This window comes from Sarcophilus harrisii, chromosome 1 (assembly GCF_902635505.1).
Source record: "Sarcophilus harrisii chromosome 1, mSarHar1.11, whole genome shotgun sequence".
Taxonomy (NCBI): domain Eukaryota; kingdom Metazoa; phylum Chordata; class Mammalia; order Dasyuromorphia; family Dasyuridae; genus Sarcophilus; species Sarcophilus harrisii.
The window spans coordinates 23,794,656-23,814,379 of record NC_045426.1 but is presented as its reverse complement, the minus strand read 5'-3'; the positions used below and the strand labels follow the sequence as shown (position 1 = coordinate 23,814,379).

The 19,724-nt window shown below is 38.9% G+C and overlaps 1 protein-coding gene across 1 annotated transcript in view; it reads left to right on the top strand.

The window, feature by feature from the left end:
• The window catches only part of CADPS (calcium dependent secretion activator), a 535,079-nt gene that overhangs the window by 385,542 nt on the left and 129,813 nt on the right, over positions 1–19,724 (top strand). The window contains 5 exon segments of the mRNA XM_031953509.1: positions 7,862–7,963; positions 11,311–11,374; positions 12,236–12,359; positions 15,004–15,072; positions 15,973–15,990. Of these exon segments, the coding sequence (XP_031809369.1) occupies positions 7,862–7,963; positions 11,311–11,374; positions 12,236–12,359; positions 15,004–15,072; positions 15,973–15,990 (377 nt within the window).

Sequence of the window (19,724 nt, the reverse complement as noted above, 5' to 3'; positions counted from 1 at the left end):
AAGAAGAGACATAAAAAGAAAGGTGGAAGGGAAGATGAGAAGAGAAGGAAAAGAAAAGAAGAAAAAAAGAAGCAAAAAGTTTAAATCTTTGCTTATATACAGAGAACCAGGAGGAATGACTAGCAGGTGGGTTTGGCATTAGAAAGGCCAGACTTCCACTCTCATCCTTGTTCCCCTCTCCCCCTGCCCAATTAGGTCACCATAGGCAAATTGCTTAAGTCCTCTGAGACTGAATCCTCCTCATCTGTAAAAGAAAGAAAATAATAATTTTCATAGTACCTGCCTCAAAGAATTATTGCGAGGACCAAATGAGAAAGCACATGTTAAGTACCTCATAATGGGTTGATTATTATCTCCTGTTTTAAAGGCAGTGGGATATTTGGAGGTGTGGAATATCCCTTTGCCTTCACTTTGTACTTCCTATACTCTCTGTACTTCAATTCTATACTACTTTACAAAAACAATAAAAATATTTCACATTTATGAGGTACTTATAAGTTGACTTTCCTGCCCAAAACTTATGAGGAAAGTAAAATCCATAGTACAAACATTCATTTTACAGATGGAGGTACAGAAAACAAAGTGCCCCCTCCCCCAAAAAAACCCACAATTAGTTTTTGGTTTCTAATTAATTTTCTTGTGAAGGCATCGTAGAATCAAATCCAGAGTACATGCAACAGCTTTCCAACTACTGCAGTGAACCATGTTAACAAGGTCATGGAAGTTCCAAAGGAACTTAGTGTCTTGCCTCCCTTAAATCTTACCAGAATTAAGGTTCAATAGAGAAAAGAGTCTGTTTGATAAACCAGACATATTGGACATCAGATTATATTATATTGACATGCCTGAGAAAAAGAAAGAGGGAGAGAGAGAAGGGGGGAGGAAGGGAGAATGGAGAGAGGGAGAAAAAGAGAGACAGACAGAAATGGAGAGAGAAAGAGAGTGAGAGACAGAAATGGAGAGAGAAAGAGAAAGATAGAAATGGAGAGACAGAGAGACAGAGAGACAGAGACAGAAATGGAGAGAGAGAGAGAGAGAGAGAGAGAGAGAGAGAGAGAGAGAGAGAGAGAGAGAGAGAAAGGGAGAGAGGGAAAGAGGAAAGAAATGTACATTCTATTATACTGGTTATCAATCCTCTGAACTGTCTTTCCCATTTGAATTCAGATATCACCATGTAATATTTCACATTCAAAACCAAGGTTTCTAATTATATTGGACTAAAACAAATGATCAACATTAATTAATGGCTCATAACATGCCAGTGATAGTAACTTAAGTAACTCATGAGCTGTGCAGCTGGATTCAGGCTGTTTAATTTAACAAAAAAGAAAGAAAGAAAGAAAAACATACATTGGAAGTATGATTATTTGTGACACGGCTCAAGATGGGAGATTGTGAGGAGAGTGAAGATGACAGAATTGGCGCTAACCACCCTGACAAGGTCTTGAAAAGCAGCCGACATGACATCCTTCTGATCGTGCTGCCGAAAATGTCAGCTTTGTGAAGGACAGTGAGAAAATGGTTTGCCGAAAATCTGAAAGGTGAATTCCAGAGCTGCTCCTCGTGTCAGATGTAATCTAGTCTGCCATGGCCGGAGAGATGAGGGCCCGGCACTGGGGACGGGTCACAGTTGGCAGGCCATTACAGTCATCCAAGCCACTCCAAAAATGACTCGAGTTGACCCAGGAATTGTTTTAAATTCTACTTGATCATTGATACTCAGGAGGGAATGGTCGCTCTCCAGCGAGCACTCAGGGAGAATTAGTGTGATATTTCCAAAGGATATCATCCTTTCTTCCTCAGTCCATTGCTACTTCCCAGTCTTAATGAGCACAAAAGTTGCTGCCCCCAAAACAAAGAAGGGTAAAATTTTTATTGCTAAGCTATATATTCATTGCTTGCCTGACACACAGTAAAGACGTAATAAATGCTCATTGATTGATTGATTGATATAAATGAAAGGTTACTTTAGGTGTCTGTGAAGATGAGGTAGTTTGAAGAATATCATGTTAAGAGCATTTTTTTTCTAAGCTAAGATTTATCCCAGAGAGATAGTTTGGAATAATGGCTAAAGAGCTGGACCAGAAAGGGGAAAGAAAGGCAACAAGACTCTATTAAGTACCTACTGTGTGTCGGGTACAGTGCTAAGTACCTTACAGATATCTGATTCTAGTTCTGCCTCTGATACCCTGGATATGTGGCACAAGGCAAGGCATTCAAACTTTCTGTATCCCCAGGCAACAGGCAAATCTCCAGGACTTTAAGTTATTGTGGGTTTTTTGTTCAGTCATGTCTGAATCTTCTTTATCCCATGGACAAAGGACACATGCTAAATGCTGGAGATACAAAAAGAGGCAAATGACATACCATGGATTTTGTTCGTAGGGTTTTCTTGCAAAGATACTGGAGGGTTTTGCCATTTCCTTCTCTAGCTCAATTTACACATGAGGAAACTGAGGTAAATAGGATGAAGTGACTTGCCCAAGATCATACAGTTGGTAAGTATCTGAGGTCATATTTGAACTCAGATTTCCCTGACTCCAGATCCAGTGTGATCCAGTGCACCATCTAGCTGACCAAAGGCAGACCCTAAACTCAAGGAGCTTACGTTCTAATAGAAGTTGTTGTTCAGTTGTACTGGACTCTTCACAAGCCTTTGGACCAGCATTATTCATGGGCTTTTCTTGGCAAAGATACTGTGGTTGTTTGCCATTCCCTTTCCAGTGGATTAAAGCAAAGAGTGGTTAAGTGACTTGCCCACCTAGTAAGTATCTGAGGCCACTATTAAACCCAGGTTTTCCTGACTCTAGACCCACCAACAATGGCTGTTCCCTCTCAGAGTAGTTAACAATTTTATTTTGAGTGGGAGTTTCTTCTTTGAATGTCATTTGCCTTTTTTTTTGTCTCTCCAACATTTAGCACAGTGTCTGGCACATAGTAGGTGCTTATAGAACATGTACTGATAGATTGGAGTGTCCTTACATTAATGAAATCACAGGTTTATCCTCTACTCCCATTCACACTCCCAGAAAAGATTTTCACCCTAGAATTCTGGAGTCTTCTCTGTCTCTACAATAGCCCCAACATGTGGAGAAAAGCATAAAGGGGGACTTGTGGTGGTTATTTAAATGGCCCACAATCCATACACAAGAACAAGAATTCATCCCCTGCTGAGACATCAGAAACAGTGTGACTGTTCATCTGACTTCTATCTCGGAGACAGAAAGCTGGAAGGCACCTCAATGTTCATAGTCATCCCCTTTTAAGTGGTTTGCTAAGGTCACTTAGCTCAGCACTGACAGAGCCAAAATTTAGACCCAAGGTTCTCCAAATCTAAGCCCCATGATCCTACCTCCCCATACAAACCTTATGTAAATAGAGCTTGGAGGTGGGGTGGGGGACAGAAATCATAGAATTTCCTGCCAAACAGCATTCTGGGCACCGACCATTGATCAGATGAGGAAACTGAGTCCCAGAGAAAAGTTATTTGCTCCATATTACCCAGGCAATAGGAGGAACAGAGCCAGGAATCCTTCCTATTTCCTCTGATGCCAAATAGAACATGATTTCCACTCCACCAGGCTGCCTTTCAGGGAATGATGATTATATAAATATCCTGCTTAGCCTAAGTGCCTCCCACTGTCAGCCTGAGCTCCATAAGTCACTCCTAATCAGGGAAGTGGGACCCTGTACCGAAGCAAGCCTCGCCAGCATGTTAAAGAATCCACCCACCAAATATTTTCTTTTTCTTGAAAATCATTTTGCCGCAACCATGGAAAACAACGCCAATAAAATGTTTAAGTGAAATGTTTGTCTCTGATTCCACAGTGACATTCATCTACACCCACCAACCAATTTGACCAACCAAGCCACTTTTCTTTTTCTAAAAAATTAATTCAACTAGACCCACTGTGTTTGGGCTTCATTAGCATTTATAAGATAGAGGTTCTGTCATCCCCTGAAGCAAGATCACTAAGAAATCATCCATTTCCGACTGTCCCTAATTTGAGACTTCACCCCCAGAACTGCTTTATGCTCTTTCTTAAACTGAGGTCAGTCTGCTTGGTTGGGTTTTAATACTCTCATAACTGTATTCCAAAATAATGGACTTCCTTTTTAATCCAATGCATTTTATGAATTTAAAAGCATTATTCTGATAAAGGATCCATAATCTGCCCAAGATTGCCAAAGATCTCAGTGATATGGGAGAACCTGAGAAATCCTGCTGTAGGATCTCTCAGGATTCACCCTGGATCTTTTTTTGACCCAATGATGATCTCTACCCATTTCCACTGAATCTAAGTGAAAAGGCTATTACCTATGAGATTTTTAGGCAAATGCATGGCACAGGGAGATGATAGAATATAGAGCTTTAAGTGTGGAAGACCTGAGTTCAAATCTAGCCTAAACAGAGCAAGTCACTTTTTTTTTTGGCTGATGCAATTGGGGTTAAGTGACTTGCCCAGGGTCACACAGCCAGGAAGTCTTAACTATCTGAGACTAGATTTGAACTCAAGTCCTTCTGACTTCAGGGCTGGCACTAAACAAGTCACTTTTCATGTATTTGTATCAGTTTTCTCAACAATAACAAGGGGATAATAATGGTACCAACCTCCCAGGGCTGCTGTGAAGATCAGATGAGAAAATATTTGTAAAACAATTAGCCAAGTGCTGGAACACAGTAGACACTCCATCTATGCTAACTATTTTTATCTGTGTTAGGGGCACTTTTCAAATTTAATGCAACAAGCCTTTATTAAATTGTCAAGTACCAAGGACTGTGCCAAGCAATGGGGATACAAAGATAGAAACAGAAATGGTGTCTTCCCATTAGGAGCATACGTTGTACTAGTGGAGGAAGAAATGGGGAGAGGTAGTGTATGTAAAAGTAAATAAAGGCAAACTCTATACAAAGTAAATTTAAAATAATTGGAGAGAGATGGGGAGGAGAAATCACTAACAATGGGAGAGGGGGCCAGGATCAATAGAGGCCTGGTGGAAGAGAAAGCCGTTGAATTCATTATTGAAGAAAGCTGAGGATTTACTAGGATTTTTAAGGTGGAAAGGGGAGAGTTTTCCTCATCAAAGTATAGCCTGGGAAAAGTCATCGAGACAAAATTCCACGTACTATACAGGGAATGACAAGTAGATTGATTTGGCTCAATAACATGCAGTTAATTTGAAGAAAAGCAATTCTTATCCCAGATTTCTTTTGGGGACGGGTGTGGTGAAGGGATAGGAAGGATGTCTTATAATTCTTCCTAAACTTGTTTGAAGAATATTTTTTATCTTTTTTTTAACATAATAGGAAGATATTCAGATAATAGGATAATAGACAGCTTTCTTTCCAGTGGAAACTGATTGACTCATTGCAAGTTATTTCATTGCTAATTATTTAAAATGTCCAGGAATCCCCAAAGACCTCCAAATTAAACTCAAATTAGCCTGGTTGGAGCTTGTCTATACAGGGGTTCTTAACTTGGGGTCTGTAATCTTGTGGGTTTTTAAAAATATATTTAATAACTGAATGGTTTCCATTGTAAAGTTCTATATTTTATTTTATGAATTTAATAATCTGCCTCTGAGAAATGGTTTGTGGGCTCCATCACAATACTGAAGGGGACACACACTCACACACACACACACACACAAACACACACATGGCTCAGAGCACCTGAGCTAGAAGATCAGGTCATACTTACAACTTTAAACTGCTTTTCTAGCCACATAATTTGGAAATATTCCTAACATTCTATTTTCACATAGCTTCTTTTTATATCCTAGAGGTTTCTTTTCCACTGGTTTATCACCTTCCAAAATATCTGCAGCAAAATGTGCTTCCTATGGAAAATTCCTTATTTGGCTGGAATAACCCCTGCTTATTCAAAAATTTCTCATCACAATAAATCTTTATTTTGACCCTTTCAGCAGCTCCTTGAGACTGCCAACATAAGGGTGGATTACAAATTAGAGAAGCTGGATGGATGTTTTCTTCTTTCACTGAGTGCCTAGGCTTACTATTAAGAGCTGCTTCTGATTAGTAACATGGAGAGTTTTTGTTTTTTTCAATGAATGATTTTATACATAAGACTAAGGGTCATTGTTTATTACTCTCAATTTCATGTTGTTTTCTTTAAAAAAAAAAAAAAAAGTCTGATCTTCATGTTGAGAATGGAACAAACCAGCCTAAGCATGTCCTGCGTATTTTTTATTTATATCACCGTCCCTTAAATCATAAATTGTATTTGACAAGATTTTTCTCTGGCTTGTTCCCCCTTCAGAAACTAAACACTTCAAGTGACTAATCACTTTCCCCCAAATCTTGTGTGTGTTTTTATGCCTGCTTGTGTGTGTGGCTGTGTTTACAAGCTGTGACTGCCTGTCTCCTCTTCTAAACAAAAGTCGGTTTGATGTCACAGCCGAAGAAGTTGTGGATTGTGATGAAAACACTGAGAGATTGCAATGGAATGTGTCATATGCATTTGGCCTTGGAAATTCAAGAGTTGTAAATGGAGATTCCATTCTGGAAGGAGGGAAAAAAATCTATCATTATACCTGAACTTTATGAATGAAATGACTGATTTCTCGGAGAAATTTGGAGAGATGGTCCTTTTCTAAGATTGGATAACGATTCTGATGTTGAGTTTTAGCTGACTTTTTCTTTTGAAGTTTGGATAGTAAAGGATTTTGCTTTTTGATTTGTTTGTTTTTGGTTGGTTTATTTTGAGAACTTGTGAAGGGAAAGTGCTATTTTTTTAATTGGGCATTTTTTAATCGTTAAAAAGAAGTTTCTTTTTTAAAACGAGGTTAACAATTAGCCTTTGACAAAAGATTTGTTTCAAACTTTGCCATTATTTACTAGGTCTTTTGTGTCATCAGCTTTTACCAGTTCAAAAAGTTAAAAAAAAATTTGTTTGGCCTTAAAATGACTATAATTGCAAACTGGAAGGTGGAGTCCTACTGGGAGTTTCTTGGTGACACAAACTGTCTTCAAAATCGGTCGGTTTCTAAGATAGACCATCCCATGGCCTGAGATGTTGAACCCTTTACTTTGTCTGTTGTTTAAAAGGCATTGTATTGGCCCACAAATATGTGGACTCGTTTCATTTCACTTCCCAAGGCATAATCCTTAAAGAAACAGCATGTACTTTCAATAGATGGAAAATTCCAAAACATTATCTTTTTTCTTTGCATCTCCAGTACCTAGCACAGTGCCTGGCACAGAGCTGGCACTTAAGAAACACTTGTTGATTGATTTATTGATTTTTAACAAGTTGGAGATGGTTGGTGGCTAAGATTAAACTTATCAGCTCATGGATCTATTTTTACATTTGTGAAATAATATTTCACGGGTGCTTTTGAAACCCACGAGCTGTTTTCCACTGAAAAGATAGAGAGGGAGGGAGGGAAGGAGAGAGGAACAGAAAAAATTAATTTGATCATCTGTAATTGCAGATTGAAAATTGAGCCTTTTTAAAAGCTGTTAGCACAGAGCTCGACATGAAGCCTGTCGCTTTGGGTTCTGTAATTTGCGTGTGAATGTGTCACCCAGTAACCTGGAAGCACTGTGTCATCTGCCAACATCTGTACATGAATGGGAATTTCTCACAGTATTATTCACTAACACTAGGCTCAAGTCGACAAAAGGGTGACTTTGACAAATACTGGAACGAAGGAACATCATAGACCATCTATTAGATGCCCATGTGCTTTTCTGTAAGGCGGGCTGGTCATTTAAGGAAATCCTGACCTTTCAGAAGCTACAGTTTTTTCCTCCCATGGACTTGATTTAATAAAGTCAAATTGGGAGTCTTGCAATGTTTGTTTCATGGCCTGCAATTGTTTGTTTTTTTTCCTCCAGGCCTGATGGAATAGGAACTGTGACAGTTGAAGAAAAAGAACGCTTTGAAGAAATCAAAGAGAGACTCCGAGTTCTTCTGGAAAATCAAATCACACATTTTAGGTAAAGCATTACATTTGTGACTGGGGGGGGCGGAGGGGGACAAAAGGATTTTGTGACATTCCTTGTGTGACCTTGGACAAGTCAAATAACCTCTTAAGCTCTCTGATCCTCACTTTCCTCATATGTCAGAGGAGGAGATTGGACCTGGTGGCCTCTGAAGTCACTTCCAGCTCTAGTTCCTATGATTCCATCAGGATGCTAGGTCCCAGGACAGTTCGTTGATTAGAGATGTATCACTGGTTGGACAAAGACAATCATCCTATAATGCTGTAAAAAATAATCAGGAAACAGAGCAGAATGAAAGCAGGATTATTGCCAACTCCAGTCATATGTTCTCAAATGCCTATCAGGTTCATAGCAATTGAATGGCCAACTCTTTTATTCTCTAGGCTGCCTTGATTCAATTGTTGCTGATGTTCAGGCATTTCAGTTGTGGCTGACTGTGCTTGGCCATCTTCTTCTCTGGCTTACAAATGAGGAAACTGAGGCAAACAGGGTCAAGTGACTTGCCCACAGTCATATAATTAATAAGTGTCTGAGCCCAAATTTGAACTCGTTTTCCAGCACTCATATCCACCACAGTGCCACCTAGCTTTCCTTAGGTGAATTACTTATCAACAATCAAATTTTCATCTCACTCTAAAGAGTTCACTTAATTCAATTTATTTCAACAAGAATTGTATTAACTTCTGCTTCATACCAGGCACTCACTGTGCTAGGCACAGAAGATAGGAAGACAAAAATCAAACAGTCAAATGCTGTTCTCTGAGAATGCACATTTTCCCAAGCAGAAATAAATCAAAACAAAAGTCCAAACAAATACACAGAAAATTTCTGGGGGAAGAGCTAAGTATTGATGAAATCAAGAAAGTATTTTTGATAGCGGTGGCCCTTGAGTTGATTTTAGAGAGAAGCAAAGAATTCTGGGAGGTGGAAGTGGAAAGGAACTGCATCCCAAGCATAGGGGACAGTCTGTACAAAAGCTTGGAGGTGGGAGACACTGAATATCTTGTAAAAGGAACAGCAAGTCATTTCACTTTGAGCAGAGTGTACATGGGCAAGATTGAGACAGAGTCAGCCAGGAAATATAACTTGTAGCCAAATTGTGAAGGGCTTAAAATATCAAATGGAGTATTTTTCATTTTATCTTCAAGGCAATAGAAATGAATAAAGCTTCTAAAACAGAGAAGCAATGTAGACCCTCCCTTTAAGAAGATCATTTTGAGAAGCCATGTGGAGATTGAATTGGAGAGAGGAGAGACTGGTTGCAGGGAAACCAAGTAGGAAGTCATTGTTATAGTTCAGGCAAGAAATGGTGAAGTCCCAAACTAGGCTGGTGGCAGGTGGGGAGTGGGGAAAGAAAGCAAATGTGAGAAAGTTGCCAGTATATGATTTTTTTAAAAAAGATTTAACACCAAAAAATTATTTGCAAATGATGTCAGTTCTTCATTTTGCCTGATGTGGGGAAACTATTTGAAACCTGTAAAGGAGAATTGCATTTATCCCCATGATGCTTTTCCCTCTCCCCATTCAGAAATATGTCTCCCTGTTCAGGAACAAACAGCAGACAGAATAGTTACATGATTAGGCAAGTTCAAAGAGAAGATTAGAGCTATACCTGTCTAAACAATTTGTAAGTTTTCCTTAATTCATAAGATAGTCAGCTAGCCCAGTTCTCTTGGAAATGGAAATGCAACACTAGACTGTCAGTACATAGGCTGCTCCCATGCAGAAAATGAACGTTCCAGAACTGAATGCTGCAGAATGTTTCAGAATATTGGGCTCCCAGAGAGTCTATTATTGTGCAAGTGCACCAAAAGGCACTTGATAGACTGAAAGTCACTGGAGTTTTCAAAAGTGCCTGATTTGCTCCCAGAAAGCACAGCATTAGCCAATATTTATTGAGCACCAGCTATGTTTAGGACATAGTGCTAGAAGGAAGGGGCCAAATGTCAAGTGAATTAGAGGAAAATACCTAAAAGATGGGCTCCATCATATTCTATGAGTTTCCTTAAGACTCATCCCATCTTCTCCATGAATCCTTTAGGAAGTTTCTAAGGATCATCAGGCTGGATAAGATACCAGACACTGAGGTCCCTTCTCAAACTAAACTGCCAAGCGTTCCAACTCTACTGCAAATAGCACAACTTGATTGGGCTGGCCACATTGTTCAGTGCCAGACATGCACTTGCCAAAAAGATTATTTTATGGAGAACTCACACATGGCAAGCGGTCACAAGGTGATCAGAAAAAAAGCAGAATTAAAGTAGCTCAAAAAAAAAAAAAGTAAGATGCACATAGTTAGAGAATCACATCAAATGTTCATAGGGACTATTTGTGTCTGAGCTATGATAGAGCATTCTGGTCTCATTTTGGATTGATCAGCCATGGTCAGATACACTAACTTGGCTCTAACATAATGATGTCATTTGGATTCTCCTTAAGAATGAAGGACAACAACCAGTAACTCTTCTAGCTATTAGGGATCTCTCCTGTCTCAAATTAACTTTTGCCTACTTTTTAGTTTACAAGTTCTTTACACTAGTGGAATAGAAGCTCATGGAGAGCAATGGTTGTTCTCATGTTTGCTTTTGCTCGGCATCCCATTTGCTAGCACAGTTCCTTGACCAGAGTAGAAACTCTGTAGATCTGGGTTGATGTTATTCTTGAGCATGCATCTCTATTGTTTTCACATAAGATATGGCAGAGTGGATAAAGGGCTGGACATGGAGTCAGGGAGAACTTCAAATCTAGCCTCAGACACTTCCTAACTGGACAAAATCACTTCACTCTGTTTGCCTCAGTTTCCTCCGCTATAAAATGAACTGAAAAAGGAAATGGCAAACCATTCCCATATCTTTGCCAAAAAAAACCAAACAAACAAAAAAAACAAAAACAAAACCTGAATTGGGTCACAAAGAGTTGGATAATCCTGAGAGGACTAATCACCACCACCACCAACAATAAGTTAGCCAAAGTCAACAATGGTGGGAGGGTTCAACAAATACCTCCCTTTGCCAATACTTAGTAACCCATGCATGAGGTCTTCCCTAAGCTAACAAATGATTATCCTTTCACCATGGAGGCATAAAACAAACCTTGTTTAATTTACTGATTATTTCCTGCTGCAGACAAGTCTGCCAGTCAGCCTTCAGTCATTACACACACACACACACACACACACACATCCTGTGTGATTCAGTATTAACATAACATAATGTGACAGATTAAAGCATTTTCAGCGCCTCTGAAGGAGTTGCTATAGGAATCAAGTTGTAGGACTCTCATATCTTGGTGCTAATTATCACATGTATTTGTGCTGCCTAAAGAATCTATGTTTCTTTCAGGTATTGCTTTCCATTTGGCCGACCCGAAGGCGCGTTAAAAGCTACACTCTCTCTTTTGGAAAGGGTAAGAGTGAAAGTTCAAAGCAGGTTGGAAATCTAAGGTACAGGAGCCTCATTGTAATAGAGTATTCTTGTCAAATGATTTTATTTATGAGCTGAATCCTGTCTAGATTATACCAAGCATCTGGATGAAAACTAAAAAAACAGCCCCAATTCCAGATGCTGTAACAACAAAATCTCAAACATCTGGGTATCTTCTTTTTTTTCCCCCCTCAAGTTTGCATACATATGATTAACGTTAGTCTTAATCTAAATTTGAACAAAATAATGATTTCTTGATGGGTTTTTTTTCCTTTTACATGAATGGACTTTTGCCATCTTACTTATGCATGGTAGTAACATTTTTTAAACAATCCTAGTGGCTACTTTGTAAATGACTATGGAAAATAAATTGTGTGTCTTTCCATGGAAACTTTTTAAAGCTTCTATAGATCTGCAGTCTCATCAGTGTGGTTTCTCAGTTCATTCAATTGTGCAGATCACACTCCACGCGTGTCTCCTCATCCTGGTATATTTTTACCCTTCTCCGCCCATAATTCTTCACTAGGTGAGACATTTGAGTTTTAGGAGCCCTCCTACTCTAGAAGGTTACAATCCAAGGGCAGCCAGACCTTGGGCTGTCCATCTGTTATCGCTTATTCTTACATTAAGAATTCACCTCTTTTCCTGGTTACATATTTCCTGGATTCATCAAGTACTCTGCCACTTTTTATTCCCAAGTCATTCTCTATCATGGGAACACTCACAATGGAATCAAGCTATGACCATACCCACTAAGCTCCAATTCCCAGTTTTCTTTTAGAAATGTGATTCATTAATGCATGTGAATTTCCTTCTTGCTCCTCTTTTCTTTTTCCATCTGAAGGTATTGATGAAAGACATTGTTACCCCCGTGCCACAAGAGGAGGTAAAAATGGTCATCCGTAAATGCTTAGAGCAAGCTGCGTTAGTCAACTATACTCGTCTCTCAGAATATGCCAAAATTGAAGGTAAGGTTACCTTCTGTCACCAGTTTCAGACTAAAATTTTGCTATGTTCTCTTGGGAAAATTTCTGACTGCTGGGTAGTTAATTCGATGCACACTTGCACACACACACACACACACACACACACACACACACACCAAAACAAACAAACAAAAACCCCACATTTATCAAGCACTTACTAAGTGCAGGTGCTGGATGCCCAGGAGTAGGAAGACAAAGACAAAAATGCAAAACAATCCCTGCCTTCCAAGAGCTTACATTTTCCTGGGATAAGAAGAGGTGGTGGGTGGGTGTGGGAAGGAGCTAAGACTTATAAATAGATAAATAAGTAATGAGATAATCTGAGATTTTCAAAAATAAAAGTGTTCTAAGAACCCAACTGAACATATCAAATTGAAAACTAAACTCACCTGAAGAATGACACAATGTTTGGTTGTAGTTGAATAAAAGATCAAAAGCCTGAAGTTCAAAAGGAGGGGTGGGGAGAGATGGAATTGGCAGAAAATATGAGACTAATAAAGTCTCTTCTAAGGCTGGGTATGTTTAGCATCAAATATCTTCCCCGAGTTCTGCAATATTTAGGATCTGCAACCTTTGTTACCCAAAAGAGTAGAGCGGGTGACCAGATGGCCACCAGTAGCGTCCAAGAAATGGATGAATGAAAGAGGCAATATATCAACTCTGCTTTCACTATTTCTCATCCCTTGAAAGTATCTTCCTCTTGTTGGTGTTTCTAAATATATTTTTTTAAATATGATGACGGTAGATGATCTAGTTCTCATATGATCCTGGGGTTACACCAGACCTCATTCACACTTGGCTTCCCAATCATGATGTTGAGACCACGAGACCTTTAAAGTCATTGAGAAATAACTAATACTGAGAGTCTGATTGATCATCCCTTTAAGTAGATCTGCTCTGTGGAGCTACGGTTCTCTGGGCTGGGTGGGGAGGCTCCCAGTCTAAAAGGTATCACTAACTTTTCATTGTTACCTTGTCGGCTGCTAGAGGGAGATTTGAAAAAGCCCAGCCAGCTTGATGGATGTGTAAGTGTATCAATGTGGAAGCTCTGTGTGCAAAACTCAATGTGCATTCTGGATTCAGATTTTTTTTCTCACACGTGGCAACTGACTAAAGCAAGCAAACCCACATTGTTTGCTTTGGGGACTTAACAAAATAAGGATAATAATAACTGACCGACCTGCTGCCAGAGTCCTTGTTTTCCTTAGAGAATTAGGTAAAGATTGTGTCAAATTTTCAATGTTCCGTACATTCCATGTCCTCCCTTTTTTCAATTTTGTCTGTCTGACAATGCAAATTGTGTACCAGTGGTAATGAATTCATTGTTATGCATCCAGTGAGAAACACTTAAGAATTGGGCACTAAAAGGATGTTTATCAACTCTTGACTTGGTAATGAGTGACAAAAATAGAGGAGGAGGAAGAAGACCGACCGTTTCAGTGCTGTCTGATCAGCTGATTTTGCCAGCGTTCACCCTCACAGGAGATGACAGTTGGTTGTATTCAACTGAAATGGGTAACCAGAGTAGGCGAGAATCGAACAGGACTTGGATCCCACCCAGCACTGGTATCATGGCAGCTGCCTCCCTCTGTAGGTCTTGGTTGTAGATAGTACTAACCTTTCGGTAAGATCTGCTCTCTTCTTTCAGATAAATCTATGCCCCCTCCCTAAAATAAATGAATCAATAAAGCAAACTTTAAGCTCTGTAAGTAAAAATGCATTCATTTCCAAAGTAGACCAGCTAGTTTGTACTTTTCCTTTTGTGCCTCAATTCTTCTCGGTTGTGTTAATTATCTTTTGCACTGTGACTTTTAGGTCTGGGAGTACTTTGAAGCAACAAATCCTTTTTTTCCAGCTCTCTTTTCAGAGAAGTACTTCATTCCACACTACCCACTCTCTCTTGCTTCTCTCCTTCCTTGTCCGGGATTGGCTCAGCCACTTTTCTATGTGACCTCTATAAAAAGTGGTTGTGACACCAATTTCAAAGCATGCTGGGATTGTTAACTCCAACAACCCAACATCCACCAGCTGCATGCACTAGGTTTTCTTTCATGAGCATAGTCCACTGTGCCTGGGCACGTGGCGACCTCAAAAATATTACTACCGTGCAACTTTCCTGTACAAACACCTGTTTTTACCAGCAGGGGGAAAAATACCACCTTGAATTTGGATTCTCAAGTATCTCCTTACTGACTTGCAAAGCTCTGGCTAATGACAGAATTTTGGAATGCAGTCGTAGTAATATTGCTGGCGACTATGTTTATGAAGAAATACCTCAAGAGCCTTAGATACTAAAGTCTGAAATCCTTAGTATCTCGGAGCCTTAAACCAATGAGATTCTGTCTCCCTTTATCCATGATGTTTTGGTCATTGTACTCTTGCAAACGATTCCAAAAAGACTTGTACAATCGTGGTCACAGCCTCTCTTGTGACTCATGGCATGCTGAATGGTTAATCCAGTAGATCTTCAATTTTAAAAATCCTTTTTCTTTTATCCTGTGTTTATCCCAAAATACTCTGTGGCTATTTTCCTTTTGAGCTAATGTAACGTTTTCCTCTGACCTGTGACCTTTAACCTCTTTACCTCTGACCTAAGCCTCTTGCATGCCCAAATCCTCTTTTATAGGGAAAAAGAGAGAAATGTATGAGCATCCTGTCTTCTGCTTGGCCTCTCAAGTGATGGATTTAACCATTCGTGAGTACCTACCACCTCCTTTCCATGCTGTCTTCACTCTTTCTGTTTTTCATTACCTCAAGACAATTCAGATCCAAACCAACTCACTTTCCTTGCTTCAAGTCTTTTAGCATTTGGCTTGTCTGTTGGTTCTGTCTGTGAAACCCCAGTGTGAGAAGTCCGGTCACTTTTTATCAGCCTAAAAACAGGTTAGACAATTAAGCCATTTGTTTGTGATAAACTCCGATTTGTCTGTAAGTTTTTTTCCGTTGTTCTATGTCTGTGACCTGAATGCATTTTTACTTTGCTTCTGTGTAGTCCCAGTTTGTAAAATACTTGTCACTGGTACACAATCAGAAGGTAGCCGCTACACCAGGGGAGCACTGAGCGAGGGGTTAGAGGAAGGACCCTAGGGGCAAGTCTTGCCTTTCTCTCCCATGTGTAAGATCTCAGAATAATTCTGGGTCCCAGAGGACAGAGAGCAGTCCTTTCTCTGCCTACCTTAGCGCGCATATGCCTCCTGTCTGCTATCTCTCGAACTCAGTCGCTTGCCCTCATTCTCTTTAGATTGATTTGTCTTGTTCCTCCAAGCTCTGGCTAGAACATATGACTTAATTGTCACGTAGAGAGTTCCATGTATGTTTCATAGCTTAATTCCACATTGACCTTGATTTGACTAATTTTCTATTTGTGCAGCATTTTCCACCTCTGTGAAGGAGCCTTTTTTGCTGATCCCCATACTTCAGGGCGGTGGGGATCCAGGGGGCAACTTTTTTTCTTTCGAATGTCATATATCACACATAAGTGGGGGGCATTTTGGTCCACTTGCTCATTAATTCTGCATATCTGTTCTTATTTCTCTCTTCTCTCCTTGCTCTCTCTCTCTCTCTGTCTCTCTCTCTCTCTTTCTCTCTCATATAGAGAATCAAAAGGACACAGGTGAACAACTGTATATGCATTATAAACTAAAGAGTTATATTTAGTTTATTTTTGTATTTTCTTTTATCCGGCTCCTTAAGTTGTACACTCCTAGAGACTGAAGCGGAGTTACAATAATGCTTAAGGAGTTAATTTGTGCTGTCTCAACATACATCATACCCCTTAGCTGTTGACCTTCTAGAGAACCTTGAAAAAACATAAACTTCAAAGGAACAGAATTTCTTGGAACATCATTCCATTTTGGGGCACAACATTTTACTGATCCGGCCCCATGTGGTCGTATTTACTTTCAAAGGCTACGGAATCAAATTAATCCTCATTTTTATTTTCCATTTTTTTTCTTTTCTTGTATTCTGACCTATCAAGAAGTTTATGTTATTTAGTAACTGTGTTCTAGCAATGAATCTAGAGGAGACTCGTGTTTGTGTTATTGTTGTTTGTAATATGTGGAAAGACAGAATTTGTGAGAAGGTAGAAAATGGATGTAAACCGTTTGAGTAGTTTGTCTTGGTGGTCCGTGCTTTCCACTGTTTTTGTGACTCTTTCTTGTGGGGCAACCTTCTGGGAAGCTCCAGGTAGTTGGGTGTTCTGTCTTTTATTGGTTAATAACACCTCTGAGTAGATCTTATAAAGGAAGATCTACCTGTAAGTTACCTGTTGTCAACAGTAGGAGTTTGATCTGGTAGAATGCTAACCTTGGAATCAAGAACATCTGCTTCAAATCCCACTTATCATTAGCTGTGTGACTCTGGGCAAGTCACTTATAATCTCCATGTGCCTCAGAGGATTCCTTAGTGCTTATCTATTAATTCACTGATAATCCACAAGCTGATGATTCCCATTTCCAACAGGCATTTATAAAGCTGGAGAGGGACTGGAAGAGTGGAAAGAGCTGATCTTAGAATCTGAAAGACTTGGATTCAAATTCTATCTTTGAAACATACTGGGCAAGTCATCATCTTTAGGGAGCCCTAATCAAATCTGTAAGACTTTGAATTGCAAAGACAGGGCCAATCTGTTTTGGTGGAGGGAGGTGATTATTCACTGGGAACTCCCCAAACCAATGAAATCTTAGGTTCTATTAAATATATCTGTATCATATGTAATAAATAATATTTAATGGTTTTTTTTTAATCTTCATGAACCTAGCAGAGGAATATACTGACTTTTAAAAATAATAAAACTTCATTAACCATATTACTTTGGAAAAAAATTTCATAGTGGGCAGAACACATTTTTAATCCTCCTCTTAGTATGATGAGAGGTCCAGGAATTCAAAACCAGTTGAATGAATGCAGATCTTGCCTGTAACTATTTAGAGTATTGCCTCCTATGTGGTCCAATGCCTGCAACTTCCTACGGAGTATTTCTGTGGAATCAGCTCAAGGCCCTCTTCTTCCCATTAGCAAAAGCTGATTTCTGACACCTAGAAATTAGGATTTTGACATCGTTTCCTTAGGTTGGACCGGTCTCTCTTTTATTCTTGGGAACTTCAAAGACTCATCCTTCCTCAGTTTAGAAATTTTTCCTCTTTCTGGAAAGAGGATGGTGTCAATGATCAGCTTTCTCTCCTATGAGAAGTGCTTATGACCTTCATCTAATTCTTCATTTATTTTCCAAAGCATTTCACCTTCAACTATTCTTCCTTTCTTTTAGACGAAAATTGAGCTAATGCTTTGGGTCCCATTCCCTTCCCCCAAGAAACATCACCAGGACTAAATAAATTAAAATGGCAAACATTATTATAATTTTGAAATGATCATCTTGAAACAAAGAGTGAACTATCTCCTTGGTCTTTGGAAGCAGAGAGAAAGTTTGTAGCCTTGTGACAATCTTCCCACTGAGCCAAATTCTAGTAAAATGCCAGATGCAGGAACCAAGTATAGAGAGAAATGAGAAGTCTTAAATCTTCCCTTTCCGTTCTGTCTTTTTCATAATTCATTCCCTATTCATTGATCAGCTTTGCTGAGAGCATTGATTGTCCTTTGTAATGAGAAAATGCAGGTAGATAAACAAGAATGACAAATAGGAAGTTCATCCTGCCTTTTCTGGTTTTGTGCTTTTGTTGCAAGAGTACTACAAGCCAAATACTCATCTTTTGCTTTGAGACCTTCTTATGGGATACATGTAAACAAGATTCCTTCTCAACAGCATCTGATCAGTAGACACAATCCAATCTCCCCAATTCAAGTCAACAAGCATTTATTAAACATCTATAAGGCACTATATTAAGCACTGAGTTTACAATGAAAAATATTAAACCACCCCTACTCTCAAGGAGCTTACATTATATTGAAGGATATCTCCCCCTACCCCCTTTACATGATGGCAAAAGAAATTAATCTTTTGTCCTTTAAAACTGGTTTTTAAGAGTGTAAGCATCAGATTATGAGGCTCTTAATCTTTTTTTTTTTTTTTTTTTTTTGCATTATGGACTCCTTAGGCACACTGTGAAAACCCATGATAGCTATTCCCCCTTAGAGTAATGGTTTTAAGTGAATAAAATAAAAAACATAGGATTATAAAGGAAATTAATTATATTAAGATGAAGTAATCAAAATATTCCAAAACAAATAATACACAAACCCCAGTTTTAGAAAAAAGCTGTAATGGACTAGTAAATGTTTAATAGCCTGAGGGAGAAAGAAAGGGGTAGGTAGAGGATTTAAGAATAATGATTTTTAATTTTAATTTTAATCTGCTTTAACAGTTTCTTAAATCTACAAAATGAAAAAAGGATAAAGCAAATCCTGATTTGTAACAATTGGTGACACTGAAATTTTAGCAATCTAATTAGAACTGGCTCCTGCACAACCCTATGTAGAAGAGACTTCAGAGGTCACCTAATCCAAACTCTTCCTTTCCTCCAAATAAGGAAACTCGGGCTCAAGAAAGTTATGGGACTTTCCTAAGATCACAGGTGATAAGCGTCCAAGCTATCAGACTGGTTCATTTTACAAGAGAAACAGGTATTCCAAAGACACATAATGCATTACTAATCTATCTGTTTGAAACAGCCCATTTAGCTTCAAGGTATAATGGATTTGAAGTCAAAAGACCTGCATTCAAATCCCAGTGCTGAGGTTCAATAAGTGGGAAACCCTGACCATGACAGTTCCTCAGATCGTTTCCTCATATGTCAAATGAGCTTTAATGAGTAAGTTGACTTGGATGCCCTCTAATGCCCCCCACAGAGCTAAACCTAAAGACGGAAAAGATAATAACTATACCTAATCACATAAAACCTCGAGAATAGACCAGAGGTGACAAAATACCTCTGGTGATGTGACTCATAGAAGGCTAGCTATTTAGCACTTTCAGTCACATACATGAAATCACAAGGATCTTTATAGTAAGGAACAACAACAACAAAAAAAAAGATGTTTGACTTTACTAGCAATTATTAAGAATCTATGATTTGCTAAGCACTAGGCTATCTGACATAGATCATATGAATTCACTTTCCATTGTATTTATTGAGCACTTTACAATGGAATTGACACTGTGCTAGGCACTTGATGGGATAAAGATAAAGAAACATGAAGGAAACAGTCCCTATTCTTAAAGAGATGATATTCTATTGAAAGAAATTATATGGATTTAAGGAAATATAGAATCATCACAATATAAATTAGGAGATGGGAACAGCATTTATTAAGTACCCTTGATGTGTCAGATACTGTGCTAAGTACTTTATGAATATTATCTCATTTTGATCATGAGAATTGAAGAGA